The following is a 22,850-nucleotide window of genomic DNA, read 5'->3' as shown; positions in this document are numbered from 1 at the left end:
CAGCAACTCACTAAGGTTCCTTAGACAGCAACCTTCCAAACCCACGACCATTACCAAATAGAAGGGCAAGGGCAGCAGATACATGGGAACACCACCACCTGCAAGTTCCCCTCCAAGCCATGCACCAACCTGACATGGAAATATATCGCCGTTCCTTCACTGTGTCTGGGAGAAAATCCTGGAACCCCCCTCCCTAACAACACTGTGCACCACTGCGGCATTTCAAGAAGTGCTGTGTTCATAGAAGTTCATAGAAATGCTGTGGCATCTCCACAGCATTTGAAGAAGGCAGCTCACCACCACCTTCTCAAGGGCAATTAGGGATGGACAATAAATGCTAGCCTAGCCAACAATCCCCACCCACGTCCCTCGAGTGAGTAAAACTCCTCCACTCAAAAGCAACCATTACTCAGTTAAATAATTTCTTCCTGTCAATTGACCCATTACTTCCTGGCTTAGCTTGGATTTGAATGGAATGATTCAGTGGCAATATTGATGGCAATAGAAATTATGAGCTCTTCAACGTGGTTGAGTTTACATTCCTCTACTTTAAAACCCATTGACTTCTGACACCTTTTGCAGAGCGCATTCTGACTTTTTCCAACTTAAAGGCATTATAGAAATGTAACCCATAAATACACTCCACTTGACAGGTTAAAATCTATTCAAATACTAAGATCTGTTAAAATAGGTGAGCGGATCAATAATTGCAGCATTTCAAAGTTCGACAGTACAAGCACTCGGACAATCAGCACAATATGATAATCAGGGTCAACATTTTGTAAAACACGCATAGAACTTTGTAGACATTCTGAACCGGCTCTGACTGCTTTTGCTACATCAATAAAGGTTAAAAGGGAAAGGATCAATCAGAACTACCCAGAGTTGTATTTCATAAGGGCAGGCAGCTCTACATTTCCTGGGTCAACCTTCTCTCATTTGTTTTGAGTGTGTCTATTACACAGGCAGCCTGGGAACACGCAGTGTGTTACTTTCCTTTGGCACTAACATGACTGGGGAACAGTGCGCTTTGGGTAACACTTTTCTATGGGTCCTATGATCGTATATTCTAGGAAATGCTCTGTTTCATGCGCTGACACTCATCAATATTTTTAACAGGGCAAGAATGAAAGTCAGCAATTTACTGCTTATACCCACAGGCAGAACACAGCGGCAAATGGAACTTAACCCTGAAAAGTGAGGGGTGATGCATTTTGGGAGGACTAACAAGGTAGCAGAATACACAATGAATGATAGGACAGAGGAGCAAAAAGACCTGGGGGTACATGTCCAAAGCAGGGTAGCTAAGTGGTTAAGAAGGCATACAAGATACTTGTCTTTATTAGCCGAGGCATAGAATGTAGGAGCAGGGAGGTTATGATGGAGCTGCATAAAACGCTCATTAGGCCATAGTTAAAGTATTGTGTGTAGTTCTGGTCACCACACTATGGGAAAGATGTGATTTCACTAGAAAGAATGCAAAGGAGATTTACCGGGATGTTACCTGGGCTGAAGTTACCAGCTATGAAGAGAGGCTGGTTAGGCTGGGGTTGTTTTCCTTAGAGCAGATAAAGCTGAGGAGGGAACCTGATGGAGATGTACAAAATTATGAGGGACATAGGTAGGGTGGATAGGAAGAAATTTTGCCCCTAGTAGAGGAGGCAATAACCATGGGGAATAGATTTCGGAAAGGGGCAGGAGATTTGAGGACACAATTTTACACCCAGATGGTGGTGGAAAACTGGAACTCAGTGCCTGAAAGGGTAGGAAACACTGGAACCTTCACAACATTTGAGCATTTAGATGAGCACTTGAAATGCCATAGCATCCAAGGCTATGGACCAAGTGCTGGAAAATGGGATTAGAATGGATAGGTGTTTGATGGCTGGCACAGACACGATAAGCCACAGGGCCTGTTTCTGTGCTGTAAATTCTATGACGAGGAAGAGGACAAATCTCTCCCCTTATAACTTCCCGAATTCTGTTACAATACAGATGACTACACTACCCTTTTGGTTAATTTTACACCTTTTATCACCTCACGTCAGATTCAGCTTTTGTCTCTGGTTTGTACCTCATTCTTTCTCTCAAGGTTAATGACACCTGGTTGAGTAAAATTCAACATGCACCTCACTTCCCCGGAACAACGTCTAAGTGCATATTCATGTAGAAGCATCCACTGGAGTGCTTCTAATGCTAGACAAATAGTTCCCAGTAGCAGGTTCACATCCAAGTCCAGTGCAATCATTCACCTAGTTACCACACATTCACCTCTCGGCAGCTGTTGCTGGCCAACAATCCCCCTCTAGGCCCGAGACATTGGAGGCTGGGTGCACTGCTCTGCCACTGGACAGCTGAACACAAACCATTGCCCTTCCCGATCTACACTTAACCACTGAGGCATCAAGAGTGTGCATAAATAACAAAGTTTATAGTCAGGAAGGTACAGCGATAAGAGCAGAGCCAGACCATAAAAAGCTGCATTGGCCACTCAAGCATTCGATTTGTGTTCTTACCATTTGCCTTTTTAAATAGTTCAACAGCATCTGGATTTAGAGCTAGCAGCTTCTGTGCCACTTCTATTAGGGAAACAAGGATTTTCCTGAGTTCCGTCTGAAACTAGAAATTACATGTCAGTTTACAAATTATTCTCAATTGATGAATTACTGCTATTGCCCACTTCCCTCCCACACATCCAATGTCAGCCCAGTAGCTAATGCTTGCAGTTGATATCATTGCTCTCGTATATCGATATCATTATTCTCCAAGTACCTGGGATTCCAAACATTGTCTACTTCAAACAAACAGTTACTGGCCCCTAACCGGGTCATAACAATTTACCCCTGACCTCAGATGCCGAGTTTGGTGGGGGTGAAGCAGGGGAGTCAGTTGGCCCCCAGCTGATTCCTGCTCCAAATTAAAAATGTATCTACAATAGTTGCAATGACAGTGAAGGAAAACTGAGACACTGTGAAGAAGCATAACCACTTAAGTGAAGCTCAATTACCTTATCCGCATTGCTTAAACCTAGGAAGATAATGAATGACCCATTCCTCAGAACGCATGCATTGGCTGAGTCACAAATTACAATTTAAAGTATTTCACCCCACAACAAAATGGTACAAACACAGGAACAAATTTACACCTTACTGGTATATGGTTATGTAATATTGACACTAAACTAAAACAAATATCAGATAATAGGCACTAATTGGCTGGTATTTTACCAGCAGCTGTTAATTAATCATAGCCTTCTTGCAAGATCTATTGTTCATTTAGTTATTTTGTGTCAATGTCTTTTTAACACTGCAACTGAGCATCCAACAATATTCCCCGCCTCATCTACGCGCCACTGATTCGAACCTTCACCGTATCTAATAACCAGGTATTTCCATATCAATACAATCAGATAACCAGGTATTTCTCCTCACCAGGGGCGGCAAGGTGGCTGGCACTGCTGCCGTACAGCACCAGGTACCTGGGTTTGATTCCCGGCTTGGGTGACCATCTGTGTGGAGTTTGCACATTCTCCCCGTGTCCGGGTGCTCTAGTTTCCCCCCAAAAGATGGGTGGGCCACGTGGATTGGCCATCCTAAATTGCCCCTTAGTGTCAGGCTGGCTAGCTAGGGTAAATGCATGGGGTTATGGGGATAGGGCCTGGATGGGATTGTGGTCAGTGCAGACTCAATGGGTCAAATGGCCTCCTTCTGCACTGTAGGATTCTATGATTCCATATCAATACAATCAGTCCATTCAATAGTTCATTTCTTGGAGCAAAGCACAGTGGCTACCCATGTGATACTGACCAGAGGCAAAAAGTGTTTTAGGTTTTGTTTGTGCAGTCATTTAGCCATCATGAGTTAGCATACAAATCTCTGAATATAGTCAACCTTGCTATTTCACTGAGAGAGGTCATCTCACCAATTTAAACAGAGCTCCGGCTTCTATCAGCATAAGTTATTTATGTCCAAAAATTAACTTTGGGATGACAGGCATGTTTCTAACATGCACTGTATTGCTCCAGTTTCACAATCACTGAGAGACTTTCATTTGGTAGGTCTCCTGCAGCAGTGTATCTGGAGAGCTGGAATCAAACGTAGTCCTTGGGTGAAATCTTAGAAACCCTACAACACAGAAAGAGGCCATTCGGCCCATTGAGTCTGCACCGACCACAATCCTACCCAGGCCCTACCCCCATATCCCTAGATATTTACCCACTAATCCCTCTAACCTACGCATCCCAGGACACTAAGGGCAATTTTTTAGCATGGTCAATCAACCTAACCCGCACATCTTTGGACTGAATGGGTGACTGAATGGCTTTTGCTGTGGCCTGTGTTTAGTACAGCATCCTCATTGCTGTCCTGTGAACACCTAAACCAACTACTGAATCTACCAGTAAAGAATAATTTGACGATGGTGCTCAGGAAGAATTCAAGCTCCATTTAATTCGGTAATACATCCCGTCAATTTTATATTTACATTATAGATTCCTATACCCTATATAAACATGTCACACTCCAAGCCACACAATCATGAGTGTGATGACGCTGAATAGGAAACCGAGAAAAGCTCATCAGAAGTCGATGTAGGAGTACGGGTTTCAATCTATTTTAGCTATGTTGTGAAAGGTGTTAGGCTTTAAGAATAACATTTTTCCAAACATGATGCAAATAAAATGAGTCACGTACATCTCGCAGGTTGTGCTGAGTGACCATCCGATCAGCTTGCCGCGTAACAAGTTGAGCCGTCACCTTCATGATGGCCTCTTTATCTGGTGCCTTTTGCTCCTGTTTCTTCTGGCAGAAAAAGGAAAGGAAAAAAATGAATTAAATGTGTTGATTGTATTTTATGAAAAGTGAGCATGTGTCGCAGGCAACCAGCGATACAGCACTCAACACCGAGTTGAGATAACCAGATTTCAAATACCCAGGGACAGAGAAGCAATCAATCAGTCATTGTTCCATCACCCCCTGGCCCACTTGTCCTTCTGTGGGAAATGTTGACAGCTGTATAGAACTCCTTCAGATTTGGCACCTTCCCAACTTAACAGAGTATCAGAAAGGAGAAATTGGAAGAGTCATAATAAAAAGCACTTGCACGTTCCAGGAACTTTTGTGGCTAATGAAATTCAAGCAACCAGAGGTTACACAGTCCAAAGATATGCGGGTTAGGTGCTTTGGCCATGCTAAATTGCCCCTTAGTGTCCCGGGATGCGTAGGTTAAAGGGATTAGTGGGGTAAATATGTGGGGTTATGGGAATCGTGCTTGGGTGGGATTGTTTTCGGTGCAGACTCAATGTGCCGAATGGCCTCCTTCTGCACTGTAGGGTTTCTATGATTCACAGGGGGCGGCACGGTGGCTAGCACAGCTGTTTCACGGCTCCAGGGACCTGGGTTCGATTCCCGGCTTGCATCACTGTCTGTGTGGAGTCTGCACGTTCTCCCGGTGTCTGCGTGGGTTTCCTCCGGGTGCTTCCCACAGTCTGAAAGACGTACTGGTTAGGTGCATTGACCCGAACAGGCGCCTGAGCATGGCAACTAGGGGAATTTCACAGTAACTTTATTGCAGTGTTAATGTAAGGCTTACTTGTGACTAATAAATAAACTTTGAAGTTTCCTAGATTGGCTGCTTTAATGCAAAAAGGTGGTTTTAGGTAGGTTGAAACAAAAATTCAAAGAGGGGCTTACCTTTTCTTCAGCAGACACGTCAGCCATCTTGGGAGGGGCAGCGGGTGCTCGCTTTTTAATTAACAATAAAACATCTGGAATAAAAGAGGACAATGTGGAAATGGAGTTGGGATAACAGCAACCAATGCTTTCACTGAAGACATTATCCAGTCATCTCACCACTTGAGTATACAAAATAATGGGCTGGGGTTAATTAAGAAACATCACAGTTCAGCATCAAGAATTATCCACAGCATATTAAAATACCCTCATTTGCTAATATTTCACACGGGCACTTTCTGGAGATCAATATTTTACTTTGAGAGATATTGGCTTAGTTTCAAAAGTTGCTGTCCTGGGTGTGAAAAGTCCAATTAGAATAACCTTTTTGCTGTATCATTTGGATTATTCTCCTGTAAATGTTTCCCTCTCATAAATGCCCTACAATGCTAAAAATGTGCTGGTGACTCTTAATCATATGACCACTATGGGCTTTACAACCAACACTGATTCGATTCTCAACACAGCTGACCACAAGACTACCCTTGTAGCTGCCCACACCAGGTATCGGTGAGCAAGAACCCAAGACAATCCCTCCCTAACGCAAGAATGCAGAGACCCATTCTAGCCTCACCAAGACTAAAACCCGAGCTCAGCATCTCACCACCACTCCTTTCTTCACCTGCTCCTTGCAATTTCAATGGTTTGTTTAAGTTTCTCAATACTAATGCCACCTGAAGCTGCCTGGCAAAAACTCAATAACTGCAACAGAAGATTGAAACTCAAAGTTACAAAGGAGAAAAACCCAATAAAATTAAAGACCATCACAAGCATCTTTAAGTCGCAACACATTCTCCACTTCTAGTTGACTGAATCAGTTGCTTAGTTGATCTAAATCACTGAAGCGCATGACCCATTCCAACCATCTGTTACTCTCCATGCAATACACGCCCAGCCATCTGTTACTCTGCAGGTTATTGTAGCAGGAATAAGGCCTAATATAGAGTGGGCCACACAAATGAACTTCTTCCTCGTCCAAAGCAGAGGCTGCATGATTTCAGAAATATAACATGGTAAATGTTTTCCCCCACACACCCTCTCCCTCCATTCACTTGCTCTGACACTCACCTTTGTCCTGGAGGTTCTCCTCAATGACAGTCTTTGTGTCTGACAGGGCCCTCTCTGCGGTAGCATGAAGGAGTTTATGGTGCGTTACCGTCTTTGGATCTTCTAATCCTCCTTGTACACACTGCAAGACATCCCATACATGTTGTTAAAAAGTGACATAAGGGTACAATGCACCGCTGGCTTGGATCAAACCCATTTACCTACCTATTACTGAAGCAATAACCAGTGTTGTTGCTAGGTCCAGTTAGCGCACTGGCAGCAGGGAAAAAGGAAACACAAAATCATACATAAACCTACAATGTTACCCCAATATGCTTCTCATAAATGTTCCCTTCTTTACCAACTAACTCTCCTGCCTTCCTATAAGTACAGTAAGAGTTTTAACAACACCAGGTTAAAGTCCAACAGGTTTATTTGGTAGCAAATGCGATTAGCTTTCGGAGCGTTGCTCCTTCGTCAAATAGAGTGGATTTCCACTCCATCTGACGAAGGAGCAGCGCTCCGAAAGCTAATGGCATTTGCTACCAAATAAACCTGTTGGACTTTAACCTGGTGTTGTTAAAACTCTTACTATGTTTACCCCAGTCCAACGCTGGCACCTCCACATCATTCCTATAAGTAGCCAGTTGTTATCAGACGATAGATGTGTTGTCACTGGGAATCAGGAAAAATCCCACCCTCAGTTGATTACATGCACTTCCTACAAGGATCACTGAAAAGCAGTTGGGTACAAATACCCAACCGGATATTTCACAAGAACGTAAGAAACAGGAGCAGTAGACCACCATACAGCCCGTCGAGCTTACTCCATCATTATGATCCTCCCCCCCCCCCCATATTCCTCAATTCCCTGAGACCAAAAATATCCCTCTCTTGTTCCTGTTCCCTCAATAGCATCCATGCTAATGCCTCAGCTGGAATCTCACAAGTCTGCACTCAGCTATTCATGATTAATCTCAGCAAACCACTCAATAACATTATGCCCAATCCTTTTAACAAAGCATCTTATGTTGTTGCAATGTTTTGTGATAGCTTTGTCAGAAACAGTACTTCATTATAGTCTTGAAAAACTACAAAACGATCTAGCCAAATAACCTAAGTTTGGAATGAAGATTATAATTATACAGCAGCTATGAAAATTTCACACACACTCACTCTTTAGAAGTCCGAGTGGCAAGAGGGGCACATACATGTCAGCTCACAGTGCCTCCCTGCCCCATTATCTCCACCAGCTAAAACTACAAGTGTTGCAATCCCATGACACCAATTATACCCCACCAACACAAAGCCACCAACTTGTGCAAATGTCACTATTCCTTTGGTGTCATTCGGTGAAAGGGGGCGAGAGAGAGAGCCCAAGTGTGCATGTATGTCTGTACTTTTGGTTTCTCCCAGTGCAGACTGTGTTAGAATATAGTTACTGGTACAGGTGTGATCTACTTCCAATGACTCTACCACTCAGGTAGATTTTATTACATACTATCAATCAATTCAAGTTCTCATGCTCAGCTTTCTCCTCTGAGGGGTTGAGTTTTTCTTTAAAAAATGGTTATCATTCACCAAACACTGTAGACTGCATGGCTTCAAACAATAAATGGGCCATTTGTTAACTATGGAAGGAAGCTTTTATGTTCAACCAGGTGAGGAATCTTTGTTATAACAAGAAACATTCAAGTCAGGCAGCTTCAGTGGAGAGAGAGAAACAGGGTGAAGGTGTTGGGTTAATGACCTTTCATCAGAAGTGGATGTTAAGTGTTGGGGTTTGGGACATTATCCTGTATCAGATACCCAGTGGCAAAAAAAGGTCCCCATTAGGCATAATATGAATTAAGAACTTAACATAACATAAGAAATAGGAGGAGTAGGCCATCTAGCCCCTCGAGCCTGCCCCGCCATTCAACAAGATCATGGCTGATCTGAAGCGAATTAGTGTGGGTTAAAGCTATACCACTACTGCTCCCAGTTATGTAGCACTAACTGTAGCAAAATATCCAAAGGCAATTCAAAAAAGCATAATCAGACAAAAAAAATACTGACACAAACCAAGGAAGGGGAAATTAAGAAGTGTGAAACTTGGTCCAAGAGATAGGTTTTAAGGAAGGACTTAAAATGAAGAAAGAGACTGCAGAGCTTTGGTCTCGATAGCTGAAAACATGGCAGCACTGAGGAGGCAAACAGAGTGAGGGATACACAAGTAGCCAGAGTTGGAGGGATGTAGAGTTCTTGGAGAGCTGTAAAGGCGAGAGGAGGTTAGAAAGAGAGTGTCCATGGCGGGGTTGGGACACAAGGATGAGACTGGAAGCCAATGTAGGTTATCAAGCACAGGACAATGTCTGAAAGAGACTTGACAAATTGTTTACGATATGGCACAGTTTTAGATGAGTTCAAATTTTAGTGTAGAGGTCTGGTGGTTGGCCAAGAGGACGACACCAATATCTACAACATCACTTAACTCAAGACCAATACAGATGAGGAAGGTCCATTTTAATTCATTCAATGTGACAATGCCTTGAGCATCCTACCAACCAGAGAATCCATTTCTTAAATTCCAGCACCTCTACCTTCAGATAGTTCCTCACAAATGATGATATTCAGCCATCAATCTTCAATTTGGCCATCACCAGACCTTCTTGTCCCCATTACCCTTCAGCAAAGTGGTGCTTCAGATTCATGTTTGTCTGCAGTGTACTATCTTAGACATCTCTAGTAAGTTCCACGTCCTCCTTTCTCTAATTTCCACACAACGCCCCAAACTCTGATTGGCACTGCGACTGCACTGATGCAAATATTAGCATTCCCGAAAGCAGCTAACCTAAGGAGTTTATAATCCAGACTAAACAGCCAGGGGCTGGTTTTGAACTTGCACATTTTAACCAAACTTGACATCTCCAACCCTACGTATTTACCCTACTAATCCCCCTAACCTACACATCATTGGACACTAAGGGACAATTTAGCATGGCCAATCCACCTAACCCTGCACATTGAGGGGGGAAAACCGGAGCACCCGGAGGAAACCCACTTAACTATAGTTAAGAAAGCCTACCATCACCTCTACTTTCTCAGAAGGCTAAGGTAATTCAGCATGTCTGCTACAACTCTCACCAATTTCTATAGATGCACCATAGAAAGCATCCTTTCTGGTTGTATCACAGCTTGGTATGGCTCCTCTTCTGACCAAGACCACAAGAAAGTACAAAGGGTTGTAAACGTAACCCAGTCCATCACGCAAACCATCCTCTTATCCATTAACTCCATTTACACTTTCCACTGCCGCAGGAATGCAAGGATCCCACGCACCCCAGACATACTCTCTTCCACCTTCTATCAGGAAAAAGATACAGAAGTCTGAGAATATATACCAACTGACTCAAAACAGTTTCTTCCCTGCAGCCATCAGACCTTTGAATCACACGTTAAGTTGAACTTTCTCCTCACTATCGGTAACTACAACACTATATCCTGCACCCCCATCCTTTACTTCCCCTCCATCTACTCTATGAATGGTATGTTTTGTCTGTAACAGCTCGCAAGAAACAATACTTTTCACTGTATCCCAATACATGTGACACTAATAAATCAATTCAATTCAAGGCACAGGGAGAATGTGCAAATTCCGCAGTCACCCAAGGTTGGAATCAAACCTGGGTCTGTGGCGCTGTGAGGCAGCAGTGCTTACCGCTCTGCCAGTCAAAAGTGGATTTTTTTAAAAATGGCAATGTCCTTCTATTTCTGCATAAATCACGGAGTGATTTTTTTTCAAATCACTGCTGAAAATAATCTCTGAGCCACATACAGCAGGAAGTCTGATCACTATGTTGTGCTGAGATAACCCGTTTTATCAGATGAGTGCCAAGATGCTATAATTAGCCACAACACTGTTGACACAGAAAGGTTAAAAAGTTAGGCAGTGCCAGCATCCCCTCCTGGAAGTGCATGCTGGACAGTCAATAAGGACAGGGTTGTATAAGGCAGTGGAGTCTCCCTTATGTTGATAATGGTCACTTGGACCAGAGGGACTAGTATCCTCGGTACTCTAAAATCAGGTGTCAATGAATTGTACAGGGAAGAAGTGGCACCTTACAGCTTTGCAAATCCAATGGCTTCAATACATTCAATATGGTGTAGACCTACATTGCTAGAGGACATCTGATCCAGGTGTGAGGTTCGATAATTCTTCCATCTTTTCAGGAGAAAGATATCTGACAGCATTCTTCCTCAGGTGTTATAAAGGGTTGAGCAGAAAACCTAATAAAGAGTAATGCACATGGTCCGTCCAAGGAACGAGCTTGATGGGTGATAGTATTTTCCCGGTTTGTGTTTTATGGTCTGTACACATCCTTTGGGGTGCATTCGAAGCCACGCATCTCTTAGGGTTCAGCATTTGCAATTCCAGATGGCCATGAACTAGTGGGTAGTTTTGGTAGAGAGCAGGGCCTAATAATGCTTGCCATGGCCAGAAAAGCAGGTTCTGACGAATGGATCAACCAATTGCCATATATATTCAGGTCTGTGCCTTTTGGACTTAAGGGAGAATTAATATGGTGCCCACATTTGGGGAAGGTGTAGGGGACATCCGGTGGAAAGATTTTGCTGGGAATAACTGCAAAGGAACACAGGAAATGCTGCCTGGAAATTTAGCCCTGATTTTTAAAAAAAACACAAAGGAAACTAACTTTTAAAACAGCCTTTCCAATTGGCTGTCATAGCAGAAGTTTGTTTTAGCTAGTCAGACCATTACACAGCTTTCTCGAGAATGATGCCAATCAGGCAATGTGGGCATCCAACTGTGGCCAAGCCACAGTTCAACAAGATAAAACCAGAATTTCAAAAAAATAGCACCTAGTCAGGAATAGCCAGTTATAGTCCAGAAATTACAGCAGAAAGCACATCACTCCAAAGAGCAGAGGTCTGCTTCCATTTGCACTGTTAGGATGTAATAAACTTCTATTTTAAATGTGGCCAACATAGATGAAACGTGTGGGGAATGGCAGCATTGCAATGTGGGCCAGCTGCTAAGTTATTGAAGTTTAGCAAGACCCAACAACGATACTCAAAGATAAAGGAAGGATATTCCAGCACCCAGCTCAAGACTTATAGCAAACCTCAAAATATTAAAATGCAGCAGCAAATTGGAGAAAGAGGAAAATCCAGGTTCCAAGATGGAAGGACGAACACATTAATATCAATACTTGCTACACTCTCAAACTGCCAAAATCAAGAACCGATGACAATATTTCAGCTCATTTGGAAATTTGGTATGTCAGCTACGACTCTCACCAACTTTTACAGATGCACCATAGAAAGCATTCTTTCTGGTTGTATCACAGCTTGGTATGGCTCCTGCTCTGCCCAAAACCACAAAAAACTACAAAAGGTCATGAATGTAGCCCAATCCATCACGCAAACCAGCCTCCCATCCATTGACTCTGTCTACACTTCCCGCTGCCTCGGCAAAGCAGCTAGCATAATTAAGGACCCCATGCACCTCGGACATACTCTCTTCCACCTTCGGGAAAAAGATAGAAAAGTCTGAGTCACATACCAACCACTCAAGAATAGCTTCTGTCCTGCTGCTGTCAGACTTTTGAATGGACTTACCTTGCATTAAGTTGATCTTTCTCTACACCCTAGCTATGACTGTAACACTACATTCTGCACTCTTTCGTTTCCTTCTCTGTGATCGGTATGCTTTGGCTGTATAGCGTGCAAGGAACAATACTTTTCACTGTATGTTAATACATGTGACAATAATAAATCAAATCATTAACAAAACTAAAACCATCCTCTGTCTCGCACAGGTAGCTTTGGATTCCATCAACCTCATTGGCTGTTGAGGCAGAGAACGTGGAACCTGGGTGTGCTGCTTGACTTCAGGTTCTCCCAAGTAGAATCTGCTCCGCTACTGAAATAACCTTCTTGCAGCTCTGCCAAAACACTAAACCATGCATTCAGCATTTACAGGCTCAACCTCTCCAGTGCTCTCCTCACATTTCTATTTAAAAAGGTACAAAATGTTCGGCCACATCCTCACACCCAAAGTGTACAGCTCCATCCTCTCCAAGGTCCACTCTGACCCAGGGACCTTGCACCCATATTTTCAAAGTCACGATGATCTTCGTTGCCGTTGCATCTCTCAATCATTCCCCCATTTCTCTAACAATGTCCCCAGTCCTGCAGTGATGATACTTCAGTCATTAAGCTCCTCGGCCCTGCAACCCCTCCCCCACTTTAACCAAACTCCCCAAAGCCCTACTTTTCATCTGACCCCTCCCCTCTGCCACCTTGATCCTCAGTTTTTTCCCTCCCCTTTCAGCATCCACTCATTTTTCCTAACTGTAAAAGTGAACCGAGATATTTTCCTACACAAACTTCTCTTGTTTCAACCTCGGCTGACCGCGGATCACTATTACTTACAGTTTGCAACCTTGATTTATTGCTGCCCTCATGATGACCTGAGGTTAGCTATATTTAGTTGTTTATAAGATACACTAATCCAGGACTGTTAAGATAATTTGTTGATGAGTGAAAACGATACTTGCAGCTCAATACTGCTACACACAGGTCCTGCTTACTCTTTGAGTAATCCCAAGAAATTATTCTCTTCTTTCATACACTGGCTAAGACTCAGGTAAAGTTATTCATATGTGAGCTTAATGTTGCAATGAACACATCAGAGCTTCAGAATTCTCTGGATAGCTATTAATGCTCAGGCTGATAAATCCTTTTTGTAGCCCAGAATGTGGAGGCCAATTGTCGCACTTACCTCAGGACACTACACTGTTTAGTTACACACAGCAAATCATTTACCTATTGAACTGTCACAAGCAGCTATATCCTAAACCCCCAAGACCATCAAAACCAACTTTAGAATAAGGTACACTTCCGAGAATGACAAAAATGCAAATATGTAGAGAAGATTTTTATTTTTGTAGAAACTAGAAGCAGGAGGAGGCCATTCAGCCCTTCGAGCCTGCTCCACCATTCATCTTGATCATGGCTGATCATCGAATTCAATATCCTGATCTCCCCCCCCCTCCTCCCATATCTCTTGATTCCTTTAACCCTGAGATATATCTAATTTCTTCTTGAAATCACACAACATTTTGGCCTCAACTACATTCTGTGGTAGTGAATTCCACACATTCACCACCCTCTGAATCATAGAAACCCTACAGTGCAGAAGGAGGCCATTCGGCCCATCAAGTCTGCACCGACCACAATCCCACCCAGGCCCTACCCCCACATATTTTACTAATCCCTCTAACCTACACATCCCAGGACTCTAAGGGGCAATTTTTTAACCTGGCCAATCAACCTAACCCGCACATCTTTGGACTGTGGGAGGAAACCGGAGCACCCGGAGGAAACCCACGCAGACACGAGGAGAATGTGCAAACTCCACACAGACTGTGACCCGAGCCGGGAATCGAACCCGGGACCCTGGAGCTGTGAAGCAGCAGTGCTAACCACTGTGCTACCGTGCCGCCCCTGGGTGAAGAAAATTCTCCTCATCTCATTTCTAAAACGTTTACCCCCTTTCCTCAAACTATAACCCATAATTCTAGACTCCCCCACCACTGGGAACATTCTTTCTGAATCTACCCTGTCTAACCCTATTAGAATTTTTTCTATAAGATCCCCTCTCACTTCTAAACTCCAGTGAATATAATCCTGATTTAATTTCTCCTCACTTAGCCGACCTGTCGTCCCAGGAATCAGCCTGGTAAACCTTCGCTGTACTCCCTCCATAGTAAGGGCATCCTTCTTCAGATAAAGACACCAAAACTGCACACAATATTCCAGATGTGGCCTCACCAATGCCCTATATAGCAGTAAAACATCCCTATCCCTATACTCAAATCCTCTCACTATGAAGGCCAACATACCGTTTGTAAAAGTAAAGTATAGTTTATTTATTAGTCACAAGTAAGGCTTACATTAACACTGCAATGAAGTTACTGTGAAATTCCCCTCGTCGCCACAGTCCGGCACCTGTTCGGGTCAATATACTTAAAAAGCATGTCTTTCAGAACGTGGGAGGAAACCGAAGCACCTGGAGGAAACCCACGCAGATACGGGGAGAACGTGCAAACTCCACACAGACAGTGACCCAAGCCGGGAATCGCACCCAGGTCCCTGGCGCTGTGAAGCAGCAGCGCTAACCACTGTGCTACTGTGCCTTCCTTACTGTCTGCTGCGCCTGCGCGCTTACTTTCAGCGCCTGATGCACGAGGACACCAAGATCACGTTGAGTATCCACCTCTCTCAATTTACACCCGTTCAAGTAATAATCCGTCTTCCTATTATTGCTACCAAAGTGGGTAACCTCACATTTATCCACATTATACTGCATCTGCCAAGCAGGTGCCCACACACACAGCCTGTGCAAATCACGCTGAAGCAGCTCAGTAATGTGGATTACCCGTCCTCTGGGCAACAAGATCAATCAACGGCATTATGTACAAAATAATCAGTCTTCCAAATTACAATATTAAATTCTACTGAGATGCCCTCCATAGTTTTTGACAGAAATACATAACTAGCGGATCAATACAAAATCAATAAAGAACTCCTTGATATAAACGCACCGCACTCCAAATATTACACTTCACTCTGAACAGGAACTAAGTGCATATATTATTAGCAAGAGGAGTGTTACAACTTTGGATAAACTGTGAACACAGATTACTTCTAACGCTTTGTTTTGTAGCACTGTAAGCACATGCTTATATATCACACTCACTGTCAGTGGACAAATAAAACTAGGAATCCAAATCATAAAACAAGTTTTCCCAACAGTGAAAAGATCGCATCCCAATCTCCTCACATCCTAAATCAGAGATCAGTGGGTAAAAGAACACTGCTGGGAATAAACAGTCAGTAATTTAATAGCAAAAGAGCAACATGCTAAAAATAATTTCAGCACTGATTCCATCTTCCCTGTAAGGACAGACATCAGGCCAGATGAAACTTTGCATCGCTCCTTGGACTACACTTCCCATACAACGAACCTAGGTTGTACTAACCATGTTCATAACTGAAATAGCTCAGACACATCCAAGTTAAGGCGGCACGGTGGCACAGTGGTTAGCACTGCTGCTTCACAGTGCCAGGGACCCGGTTTCGATTCCCGGCTTGGGTCACTGTCTGTGTGGAGTTTGCACATTCTCCCCGTGTCTGCGTGGGTTTCCTCCGGGTGCTCCGGTTTCCTCCCACTACTGAAAGACGTGCTGATTTGGTGCATTGACCCGAACAGGCGCCGGACTGTGGCGACTAGGGGAACTTTACAGCAACTTCATTGCAGCGTTAATGTAAGCCTTATTGTGACTAATAAATAAACTTTAATAAATAAATAAACTTTATATTTCGCTTGGGTAGATCGAGGATCATTCATTTTGCACTTCAGTTTAGGAAAGAAAGAGCTTGCATTTGTAACGTCCCTTCAAATGTCCTCAGGATGTCCCAAAGCACAACACAGATAATGAATGACACTTGGAATTGTAGTCTTTGTTGCAATGCAGGCAAGTTCAGAAGTTCATTTGCGGACAGTAAGGTCTCACAAATTGAAATGAGATGATGATTTCTGGTGCTATGCATTTGTCGGATGATTGTTAGTCAGGAGACTTACTTTTAAATTCTTTCACAGGGTAGGCCAGCATTTGTTTCCTATCCCACACTGCCCTCGAGAAGGTGATGGCGAGCCATTTTATGAACTGCTGCAGTCCATGTGTTGTAGGTACAACCACAGTGCATTTGACCCCAGTGACAGCGAAGGAATGGCGATATACTTCCAAATCAGGGTGGTGTGGGGGTTGGAGGGGAACCTCCAGGTAGTAGTGTTTTCATGTATCTGTTGCCCATGTCCTTCTAGGTGGTAGAGGTTACAGGTTTGGAAGGTGCTGTCGAAGGAGCCTTGGTGAGTTGTTGCACTGCAATGTGAACAGTGCCACTGGTACCTGAACAGGTGGATTCGACCTTAGTTTAAAGGCAGCATCTCCAACAATTTCTCAGTTTTGCATTGAAGCGTCAACACATATTAAGTACGCTCAAGTTTGTGAGTAAGGTTTGAATGGCAATCTTCTGGACCACTAAACTAGGACCAACACTTCAGCTCTATACTAGGTAAAAGAGTGAAATCTTTATTTACAATTAAAAACTGACTGTATTGATGCAAGGTGCACTGCCAAGCCTATACAGAACTGAACAATTCATCCAACTCTTCCATCTAAAAAGGGGAAAACAACCATATAGTCCGATACGTCAGATGGCAACCTCTACAATCTATCAAGACTGAAAGCAAAGGTAAAAACACACTGTTCCTGATCAGGGAACTCCTTATGATGCCGTGCTAGTCACCCACATGATAACTCAGCTACAAAGACTCATGCACTATCTCGCCCCTGTCTGTAACTGTAAGGGGCAAGGTTGTCAATGTATCAGCAATTGCCTGCTTTGGCGCTTACATTGTTAAAGACAGGTGATGATCACTGGTACAACCGCTAAGAGTATAAATGAACACAGCTGGAACAGGTGGGTGTGGGGAAGCAGTCAGAGGCTGCCTCTGTATCCTGAGCTGCTCCGAAAATAAACTTGCTTAAGGTAAAGACATGCCTCAGGTTTATTCTTTCACCATATACTATTACTGGAGTTAACAGAGGTGTTAAATCTCTGCCCCAGATCACAGCTGGAAGGGGCCAGTAAATTCTACTACCTTGAGTCGACAGTGAAGCTATGTATCCCTTGATGCAGAACTCGACACGCATCCCAAAAGCAGTACCATCGCCGGCTGATGTGCAAAAACATGATGATGGTTTCAACACCCGAGCTCTCAGCACCTTGCTGCATGGCTGTGAAACATGGGTGATTTATAACCACTGGGAAAGAAGCTCAGTAATTTCCATCTTCGCTGTCTGTGGTACATTATTGGTATATTCTGGCAGGAGCAAATCACCAATGAGGCAACCCTCAGAGCAAGCAGAGTTCCCAAGTGCGCTAGCACAAATCAAACAGTGCCAGCTTAAACCGTGCCATCTTCATGGATGGGGTACATCCGCAGGAGTGAAGATGCTCAAATACTCAAGGGCTCTCTGCATTGATTTGATTTGTCACATGTATTGGGATGCAATGAAAAGCATTGCTTCTTGCACGTTATACAGACAAAGTACACTGTTCAGAGTATATAGGGGAGCAGGAAAGGATAAGGTGCAGGATATAGTGTTAGTCATAGATGGGGGTCGAAAAAGATCAGCTTAATATCAGGTAGGTCTATTCAAAAGTCTGATGGCAGCGGGGAAGAAGCTGTTCTCGAAATCAGTTGGTACGCGCTCCGAGACCTTTGTATCTTTTTCCTGAAGGAAGAGAGAATGTCTGGCGTGCATGGGGTCCTTGATTATGCTGGCTGCTTTTCCACGGCAGAGGGAAGTGTAGATGGGAGGCTGATTTGCGTGGTGGATGGACTATGTTCACAGCCCTTTGTTTCTTGTGGTCTTGGACAGAGCAGGTTGAATACCCAGCCATGACACAACCAGAAAGGGTGCTTCCTATGGTGCATCTGTAAAAAGTGGTGAGAGTCGTAGTGGACATGCCGAATTTCCTTAGCCTGAGAAAATAGAGGTGTGGGTCAGCATGGAGGGACCAGGACAGGTTTTTGGTGATCAGGATACCTCGAAACTTGAAGCTCTCGACCATTTCCATGTCATCCCCATTGATGTAAACAGGCGCATACCCTCCACTACACTTCCTGAAGTCGATGACTATCTCCTTCGTGCCTATAAGATAATGAAGGGGCTGGATAGGGTAGAGGTGGAGAGATTCTTTCCACTTAGAAAGGAAACTAGAACGAGAGGGCACAGCCTCAAAATAAAGGGGGGTCAGTTTAGGACAGAGTTGAGGAGGAACTTCTTCTCTCAGAGGGTGGTGAATCTCTGGAATTTTCTGCCCACTGAAGTGGTGGAGGCTAGCTCGTTGAATATGTTTAAATCACGGATAGATGGATTCCTGATCGGTAAGGGAATTAGGGGTTATAGGGATCATGCGGGTAAGTGGAACTGATCCACTTCAGATCAGCCATGATCTTATTGAATGGCGGGGCAGGCTCGAAGGGCTAGATGGCCTACTCCTGCTCCTATTTCTTATGTTCTTATGTTTTACTGACTTTGAGGGAGAGATTGTCATTGCACCAGTTCACCAGATTCTCTCTATCCTGTACTCCATCTCATCATTGTTTGAGATCCAACCCACTATGGTGATGTCATCAGCAAACTTGAAAATGGAGTTGGAGAGGAATTTTCTCTCACAGTCATAGGTGTATAAGGAGCATAGTAAGGTGCTGAGGACACTGTCTTGCAGAGTACTGGTGTTGAGGATAGCCAAAACCAGAGACCAGTGGGGCACCAAGGCTGCTATTCAAGGATGTTTGTAAGTGTGGCACGAAAGCCCTAAACATCGACTATTGGGTCTGGGAATCAATAACTGGTGAAAGAGGAAAAAGCTTGGCAACAGGTGCCAACACAGAAAACTGACAACGTCACTTGACAACTTCATGTGCAGTGCATCTCAAGGACTGGCCTTCACAGCCGCTGGCACCAAATGAAGACAGCCCATCGAAATGGATTATCCGCTGTGTATGCATCATCTCGCAGAGTGAAAGAACGTCAACCACTCCAACTAACCTATTACAGTGCTTACATTCCAGTTTGTGAATAACAGCACTGGTGACACCAGCGAGTTTATAATCTCCAGACAGTGCAGAAGGCAAATTTCTCCAAAAATCTTTCAAACCCGATGATGAATTGCAAAACTTTGCTTAAAATAACTAAAATGGATTCAAATGCACTAGTTTAAGAACCAAATTGTAATGTACTGCTAATCTTGGTATAGTACCAGATGTGGAGATGCCGGCGTTGGACTGGGGTAAACACAGTAAGGAGTCTAACACCAGGTTAAAGTCCAACAGGTTTATTGGGTAGCAAATGCCTGTTGGACTTTAACCTGGTGTTAGACTCCTTACTGTATAGTACCAGATGACCATAGGCCGCTCTCTCTCCACTGCTAATCGTGTGCAGTAACTTGTTCAAACTTATTCTAACCACAGAGAAGAGTTAATTAAATCCTTTAACAATGGGTAAATCACAGCCAAACATTGCATTAGAAAGAAAGTGAGGTAGTTTTTTAAAAATAATATAGCATCTAGTTTCTAGTACAGAAAGTAGGAAGGCTGACTTACACTGTGCATGGGGGTTTATAAGGAAATGGTGCAACCTCAAGGAGATAATGGGGCAGATTCCCTCAGGATCCAGCGCGCAGGGAAGCCCCTGCCCACCCACATCTAACTCAACTCTCCAATCCACTCTCACGCTGCCTCCTCCTGTTCCCACATCAACCAGTCCACTCCTACAACCTGACCTCCCCCATCCCTTCCAAAATTCCACCGTCGCCCCCTCATCATCAATTCTGCTTTGGTTGTGTCAGCATCACGGAGTAACCTCTGTATTCCACCAACATTGACGAATGGGAGTAACAATGTGACGACCACTAGATAATCTTGTTTTTCTGATGTTGATTGAGGGATAAATATTGGCCTGGGCACTGTGGATAGCTCTCATGCTCTTCGTCCAGATGGTGCCATGGGATCTTTAACATCTACCTGGATGGGACTTCAGTTTAACATCTCATCTGGAAGGCAGCCCTTCCGGCTGTGCAGTGCTCCCTCAGTACTGTACTGGAGTGTCAGCCTTGATTTTTATGTGCCAAGCTCTGGAGTTGGACATGAACCTCGACCCGTGTGTTCAAAGGCCAGAGCCCTACCAAAGGGGCATTGCCACCCCCTTCCCAACATTTCACCACACCTACTATCCCAATTATCCATCCCCCTAACTCTCCCCCAACTCCTCACATCCATCCCCACTAAACAACATCCCTCAACCTCTTGCCCTAAGCCGTTTCGCCCTTCGCGCAAATTATTTTCCACATCCCCCACAAAATCTCTTCCAAAGAACTCCAAAACCCTTCCCCACAAACCCGCTCCCTCACACCCTTGTCCCCATCAGGCACAAAACCCCTCCCCAAAGATCACAAACCCCTCCCCCAAACCCTCTAAATCCCCAAATTCCTCCCAGAAATCCCAGACAAAAGCCCTTTCCTCATCCCCATAAACCACCTCAACCCCTTCCCCACAAAGCCCCTCAAGCCCACAAACCCCCCTCACTGACAAAACCCTCACCTCATCCTCCATAAACCCCCTCAACCCCACTCCCCCAACACCCTCCCCAAACCACCCTCCCGCATAGACGCCGTAAAAACTCCCCTCCCTCATAGACCCCCCAGCCCCTACACCTCACAAACTCCACCCCCACAGCCCCTTCCCCCCCCCAAGCTCCTCAGCCCCTTCCCCCCACAAACTCCCCACCCACAGCCCCTTCCCCCCACAAGCTCCCCTCAGCCCCTTCCCTCCACAAACTCCCCACCCACAGCCCCTTCCCCCCACAAGCTCCCCTCAGCCCCTTCCCCCCACAAGCTCCCCGCCCACAGCCCCTTCCCCCCACAAACTCCCCGCCCACAGCCCCTTCCCCCACAAACCCCCCCACAGCCTCTTCCCCCACAACCCGCTCCACAATCCCCCCCACAGCCCCTTCCCCCCACAACCCGCTCCAGAAACCCCCCCACAGCCCCTTCCCCCCACAACCCACCCGCAGCCCCCTCCCCCCACAAACCCCCCCGCAGCCCGTTCCCCCCAAACCCCCCCAAACCCCCCCCACAGCCCCTTCCCCCCCCAAACCCCCCCCACAGCCCCTTCCCCCCCAAACCCCCCCCACAGCCCCTTCCCCGCCAAACCCCCCCACAGCCCCTTCCCCCCCAAACCCCCTTCCCCCCACAAACTTCCCCCCATCCCCCCAGAAACTTCCCCCCCATCCCCTTCCCCCATCCCCTCACAAACTCCCCCCCCATCCCCTTCCCCCATCCCCTCACAAACTCCCCCCCATCCCCTTCCCCCCCACAAACTCCCCCCATCCCCTTCCCCCCCACAAACTCCCCCCCAATCCCCTCCCCCCATCCCCTTCCCCCACAATCCCCTCCCCCCATCCCCTTCCCCCACAAACCCCCCCACAGCCCCTTCCCTCCCACAGCCCCTTCCCTCCCACAGCCCCTTCCCTCCCACAGCCCCTTCCCTCCCACAGCCCCTTCCCTCCCACAGCCCCGTTCCCCCACAAACCCTCCCCACTGCCCCTTCACCCCACAAAGTACCCCCCCACCACCCCCTCCCCACAAATTCCCTCTCCCCATATCTCCCCCCTGTTTCCCCCCCGGGCCTTACGTGCTTCAGGCAGCGCTCCTTGAGTTGCTCGATGCTGGTCTCCTCGGTCACCTCCTCCAGCCACTCGACCCCCTCCATGGTGCAGATGTGGAGCCTCAGCACCTTCCCGGCGAAGATTTTCTCCTCCTGCACAAACATGGCCCCCCCGGGGGTTGGATCTCACACGCTCTCTGTGCCCAGCATGGCAGCGCGCCCGCGGGGCCCTGACCTCCTCCCTCTGCCCGATCCCACCGACCAGTCTGACCTTTCACCCGCGCTCCGCGGATCAGCTCACTGCGCATGTGCTCCGCGGCTCAGCTCATTGCGCATGTGCGCCGCGGCTCATCCCACTGAGCATGTGCGCCGCGGCTCATCCCACTGCACATGTGCTCCGCGACTCATCCCACTGCGCATGCGCCCCACGGGCTCAGCCCACTGCGCATGTGCCCCGCGCGCAGTGCGTTCTGGTCTTTGTAGTTCTCTCCAGCCATCATCTGCAGCTGGGACCATTCACATTGTCCTCTTTTTAGGTCAAACCAAACCAAGTAAACAAACTCAGCTTAATTCAGGACAAAGTAAAAGGGGCAGCTCCCCAAAAAGGAGGGGGAACAGCCCGAACAGAAATCAAAGTACAAAGGAAACTTAAAAACATCAAATTAAAATGTGATTATTAGGGTCAATAATGCACCCCAACCCCTGCAGTGCCCAGCGGTGCCCAGCGGGTGCGGAAAGCGTCAACCTCGCCCGTGGACACCGCA

The 22,850-nt window shown here is 45.7% G+C and overlaps 1 protein-coding gene across 5 annotated transcripts in view; it reads right to left on the bottom strand.

Moving 5' to 3' along the window:
- The window catches only part of ubac1 (UBA domain containing 1), a 37,264-nt gene extending 14,868 nt beyond the window's left edge, over positions 1 to 22,396 (bottom strand). Inside the window, exons 1-5 of one of the 5 annotated variants that reach the window (XM_078226274.1) lie at positions 22,114 to 22,396; positions 6,798 to 6,918; positions 5,691 to 5,764; positions 4,692 to 4,799; positions 2,517 to 2,619 (exon numbers count right to left, since the gene is read on the bottom strand). In XM_078226274.1, the coding sequence (XP_078082400.1) occupies positions 2,517 to 2,619; positions 4,692 to 4,799; positions 5,691 to 5,764; positions 6,798 to 6,918; positions 22,114 to 22,251 (544 nt within the window). In that variant the 5' untranslated portion in view covers positions 22,252 to 22,396. Of the gene's footprint in view, positions 1 to 2,516; positions 2,620 to 4,691; positions 4,800 to 5,690; positions 5,765 to 6,797; positions 6,919 to 15,543; positions 15,643 to 22,113 lie in introns of those variants that run through there. The other 4 variants (XM_078226277.1, XM_078226278.1, XM_078226275.1 and 1 more) reach the window with 4 other exon arrangements.
- Positions 22,397 to 22,850: the final 454 nt, after the last annotated feature.

This window comes from Mustelus asterias, chromosome 13 (assembly GCF_964213995.1).
Source record: "Mustelus asterias chromosome 13, sMusAst1.hap1.1, whole genome shotgun sequence".
Lineage (NCBI taxonomy): Eukaryota > Metazoa > Chordata > Chondrichthyes > Carcharhiniformes > Triakidae > Mustelus > Mustelus asterias.
Note: the sequence above shows the minus strand (reverse complement) of the source record. Positions and strands in the feature narration are given on the sequence as shown.